This window comes from Monopterus albus, unplaced genomic scaffold (assembly GCF_001952655.1).
Source record: "Monopterus albus unplaced genomic scaffold, M_albus_1.0 scaffold38.1, whole genome shotgun sequence".
NCBI classification, from domain to species: domain Eukaryota; kingdom Metazoa; phylum Chordata; class Actinopteri; order Synbranchiformes; family Synbranchidae; genus Monopterus; species Monopterus albus.
Genome location: NW_018127918.1, coordinates 65,607 through 69,904, shown reverse-complemented (window position 1 = coordinate 69,904; position 4,298 = coordinate 65,607). Strand labels below are relative to the sequence as shown.

The following is a 4,298-nucleotide window of genomic DNA, read 5'->3' as shown; positions in this document are numbered from 1 at the left end:
AATAATAATAAAAATAATAATAATAATTCATATTTATGTGTTTTTGAATTGCAAAAGTGATTTACCTAATAACTCAAACTGTAAGTGGTTTAAGGATTACAACAGCACTTAAAATGCTTCATCAGAACTCGTCTGCTCAGCTCTGCTGATAGAGCGGCCACCCAGCTCTCCCACAGGTCAGGCACTGAGAGCCAGTTTCCAGCTCTCCATGCAGGCCTACGCAATGCGGACACTCAGTCTGGCGGCATGCCAGCTCAGATCACTTAAACTGAATTTAGTGGAAAGTTAGCTTCTTCTTTTGGCGTATAATTAGGTTTTCCTTTCTCTTTCTGGCCTTCAGATGGAAATGAACTGAGTTTTTCTTTCAGGTCTCCATTATTAGAGCCCACAAAGAAACAAGGCCACTGCATTACACATGATTTGTTGTGGTCAGAGTTGGTTTATGGCTCCAAACCATCTTATTTTACTGTGTAACTATGATCTGTTGACCATTAGACTGTCAGGCTTTGCCTCAGGGAAAATGTACATTCATTAAATGTCTTACCTAATGCACACTAACTGCAGTGAATTTTCAACATTAATGTTAGGCTTCCGTGACATGGTGAACCGCCTGCTTTGTGTGGGAGGGAGTGTCTGTGTGTGTGTGTGTGTGTGTGTGTGTGTGTGTGTGTCTGCGTAGCTCTGTGTTGGTCAGTGATGTACTGGCTTCCCATGGGAGCATTCATCTGGTTTCCCTTTAACTAATTGGGAGAGAGGGAGGTGGTCAGTGGGATGAGAAAGGCAGAGACAGAAGAAGACAGAGTGTGGTGGGGGGCAAATGGGAAAGTCTTAATTGAATGAACCCCTCTCTTAGTCTCAGATGCGGTAAACAAGAAGGAAATTTAAAACAAGAACCATTCCCTATTCAGTCCCCCCTTTATTGTTCAGAGCATCACCGAATAATCCCAGATGGACCCCCCCCCCAACTCCCTATTCAGCGCTAGCACGCACAGCATATTCCTGATGAAGCATTGCGCTGTTTAAACTCTGGCTGATCTGTCTCTCTTACAAGCCCTAAATCAACCTTATGGGCCATTTTAGAAATTACTACCATTAAGAACTGCGTACATACACTTTCTCCTCAATTTGTGCTCAGAAAAGCGTTCACATGCATCCACGGTTTCTGCTGACTGCTAGTTGCATATAAAATGATATGCCTACAGAAAGCAGTGGAACTACTAAACTGAGCAGTGCTTTTACTAGACTGTAACATCAAATATTGATCTGAATAATTTGACATATGAGTTTCTGAAATTAAATTAAAACTTAACAAAATCTAATATTTTCTGGGTTTATTCTTCCTTACTGATCTTATAGTAAAGGTTAAAAGTTTTGGAAAATAAGTCCTTTTCATTAAATGCTGATAATTTGTGATTAAACAACTTCTAACGTTACTGTGAGCAGCTTACAGTAGCTCGGCTGGGAACGACAGAAAGAAACAGCTTGTTTGGCTTTGTCGGTTTCCCAAGCTAACAAATCTTCTTTGAGATAAACTAAACTTTTCACTAGCCTTGTATTTAGGTACAATATTTAAAATATTTATAGAAGTGTTATGTGCCATTCGCACCAGTCAGTGAGCGAACGAGAAAGAGGCGGACCCAGGTAGCCAACTTTGATGCAAGCAGTGATTTATTATGTACAGTGATGAGGAGAGTAAAAATGCACACAGGGAAATAGTGCATGGTCCTGTTGATGAGTAGTAGCCGGGTGTTTGACCAACAGTAGGAGGTGAGGAGATGGAGAACTGGGCCGAGCTGCGTAGGCTGGGTCACTCCTGGGCTGGTCGGTGGTGATGGTGGTTACTGAAGGCAGAGACAGAGAGATGAAGGCAATAGTGGAACAGATAGGCGACTGAGCTTTGACCTGCCTGGGAGGGGAGAGTGGAGCCACGGTCTGGAGGAACAGTCCATGGGGGGAACACAAAACAGTAGCTGGCTAGGGGATAAATACATACAAAACAATGAAAACGCACGGAGTAAAGTTGGCCTAGAGACTAGAACGAACTGGCAAGTGACTGAGGAGTGAAACCGGGTAATATAGTGAGCAACCTAATCAAGTGCAGCTGGTGATAAGGGAGTGAGGAACAGGTGAACGTGATTAGTGTTAATGGGCAAGAGACAGTAGGAAAGGTGAGGGAGGCCAGAGCGGCCGAGCAAACCTGACAAGAAGTGCTAGATGGTTATTTTGTGCTCTCTAAGAATACTTATTTGACATGTTTATCTATCTTCTATTTTAATTTTACAACATTATTTCTACTATAATTTCTATTTATTAACTATTATTTCTGATCCACAGACATTTAAAGGCCCTGAAAAATCTACATTTATATTACTTATAACACCTACTTATAATATAACCGCACCTGCAACCCCGATGAAGCAGGCTAGCTGAGTTTTACATAACTGAAGAATATTTAAAACAAGCTATAAAAGTTTTTAATAATAAACCAAAGAAAAGCACACACCTTGCCCCTCTTGTTGCAAATGTTAGCTGTGCTGACTGCCTTGCTTTGTACTGAAACAAAATAAGATTAAAAGATGCTGCAAGGCGGATGTGGGAGAAACACTTTCAAATATCCCTGATTGAGTTAGAGGATATCATTTTCATGTAACACTTTTGTAATAATAATACGCAAAGCTTAAATAATACAGGAAGAAGTGAAATCTGCCTCTTGTCAGCGTTTACAATGAGAAGCACTTGGATGATTAGATGTCTTGCAGTCGATGCAGCTTCTTCTCCCAATCATTAAGACTGCTCTTAACAGATTACACCCCCTCCCAAACATACACACACACACACACACACAGTTCCCCTCCTCTTGCTGCTCCTCCTTCTGTCTCACATACCCTCTCTTTCAGCAGAAGGAGCAGGAGACTTACCTCTTGACTTACCTTCTCTTTGAATTTCAACGTTTTTTGAGCATTTTCTACAACTGAAGCGACAGCTCACCTTTTGAGGTTCAGGTAGAGTTTATCTGGTTTCTCCAGAGCTCCACTATGACTACAGAGCAGAATAAAAAAGCTGACAAAAGGCTGACAAACATGGATCTGCTAACGATCCTCTGTCACCTTCTACTTGTATGCTCTGATCCCGCGGCAGCCACAAGCCTCATTACAGGTAAGCCTGCACACATTGAAACATACAACACAGCATAGTACAAACTCTCCAGTCACTTATGACTATATCTTTGGTTTCATTGTGGCCTGTCTTCCTGACTCTACGCTGACTGTTTGGCTCTTGAAGCGGATATATTTGAAGCCAGAGGTAGGCAGCACACTCCTAACTCTACCTCTGTAGTTGTGGGTAGAAAATTCTCATTAAAAGCTCAGTAAGGTTTCTTGCGTTGTACTGTGCAAATTTGTCATTGTATATTGATGTGTTTGTGTGTGGGTGCAGGTCAACGTGTGTGCAAAGCAGGTAAAGGGAGGCCGTGTTACAAGCTGGCCTACTTCTCTGAACTCCGGCGGAGGCTGAACTTCGTAGAGGCAGAGCTTGCCTGCAGACGGGATGGAGGGCAGCTGCTGAGCGTGGAGTCAGCGTCTGAGCAGAAGATCATAGAGCAGCTCATCACAGAGCTCCGGCCAACTGATGGCGACTTCTGGATCGGTCTCCGTCGTAACCATGGAGAAGAGGACAGCAGCTCAGACTGCTCCTCACAGTACTACTGGCTAGACGGCAGCGAGTCTACATTTAGGTGGGTGGGAGCTATGTAGAGGGTCAAGGGTCAAAAGTGAGGGGATAATGAGTTTTACATTTTATAGAATTTCAGAGCAGTCAAGTTAAATCCTACATTGGTTAATTTTCACTGCTGATTGTAGAATGTGTGGTAAAGAAATGTGTCTCCTCATTTGCATTGTCCCATCAAAGCATTGAAGGGCCGGTAGTCTTCAGATTTCTTTTGATAGTGCGGATACCATACACGAATACAAAAAAAAAAAAAAAAACTTCATGACGTAAGCTACAAAAGGTCTATATTATTTGTCATCTGTGGCACAATCAGTTCAAATTTTTTTAGGCTGATACTGATTTAGAAAGTTTTTTTTCTGAAAACCATCTTCCAGTATGCACACAACTTAAGCAAAGATTTTTGATAAGAATCCCTTAAAATATTTGACAAATTATATAAACTACCTCTAAGATATTTAGGCATTTATGTGCTGAAATTTCGTATCACTTACTGGCCAACATATAGGCAGATTCAGAAACAGTGGGTACAGAAAGTATTCAGACCCCCTTAAATTTTTCACTTTGTTATATTG

The 4,298-nt window shown here is 41.7% G+C and overlaps 1 protein-coding gene across 2 annotated transcripts in view; it reads left to right on the top strand.

Annotated features, from left to right (window-relative positions):
• The first annotated feature begins 2,157 nt into the window (after nucleotides 1–2,157).
• The window catches only part of layna (layilin a), a 7,344-nt gene continuing 5,203 nt past the window's right edge, over nucleotides 2,158–4,298 (top strand). For both annotated transcript variants that reach the window (XM_020598477.1, XM_020598476.1), the window contains exons 1-3: nucleotides 2,158–3,156; nucleotides 3,283–3,303; nucleotides 3,436–3,733. In XM_020598477.1, the coding sequence (XP_020454133.1) occupies nucleotides 3,036–3,156; nucleotides 3,283–3,303; nucleotides 3,436–3,733 (440 nt within the window). In that variant the 5' untranslated portion in view covers nucleotides 2,158–3,035. The remainder of the gene's footprint in view (nucleotides 3,157–3,282; nucleotides 3,304–3,435; nucleotides 3,734–4,298) is intronic.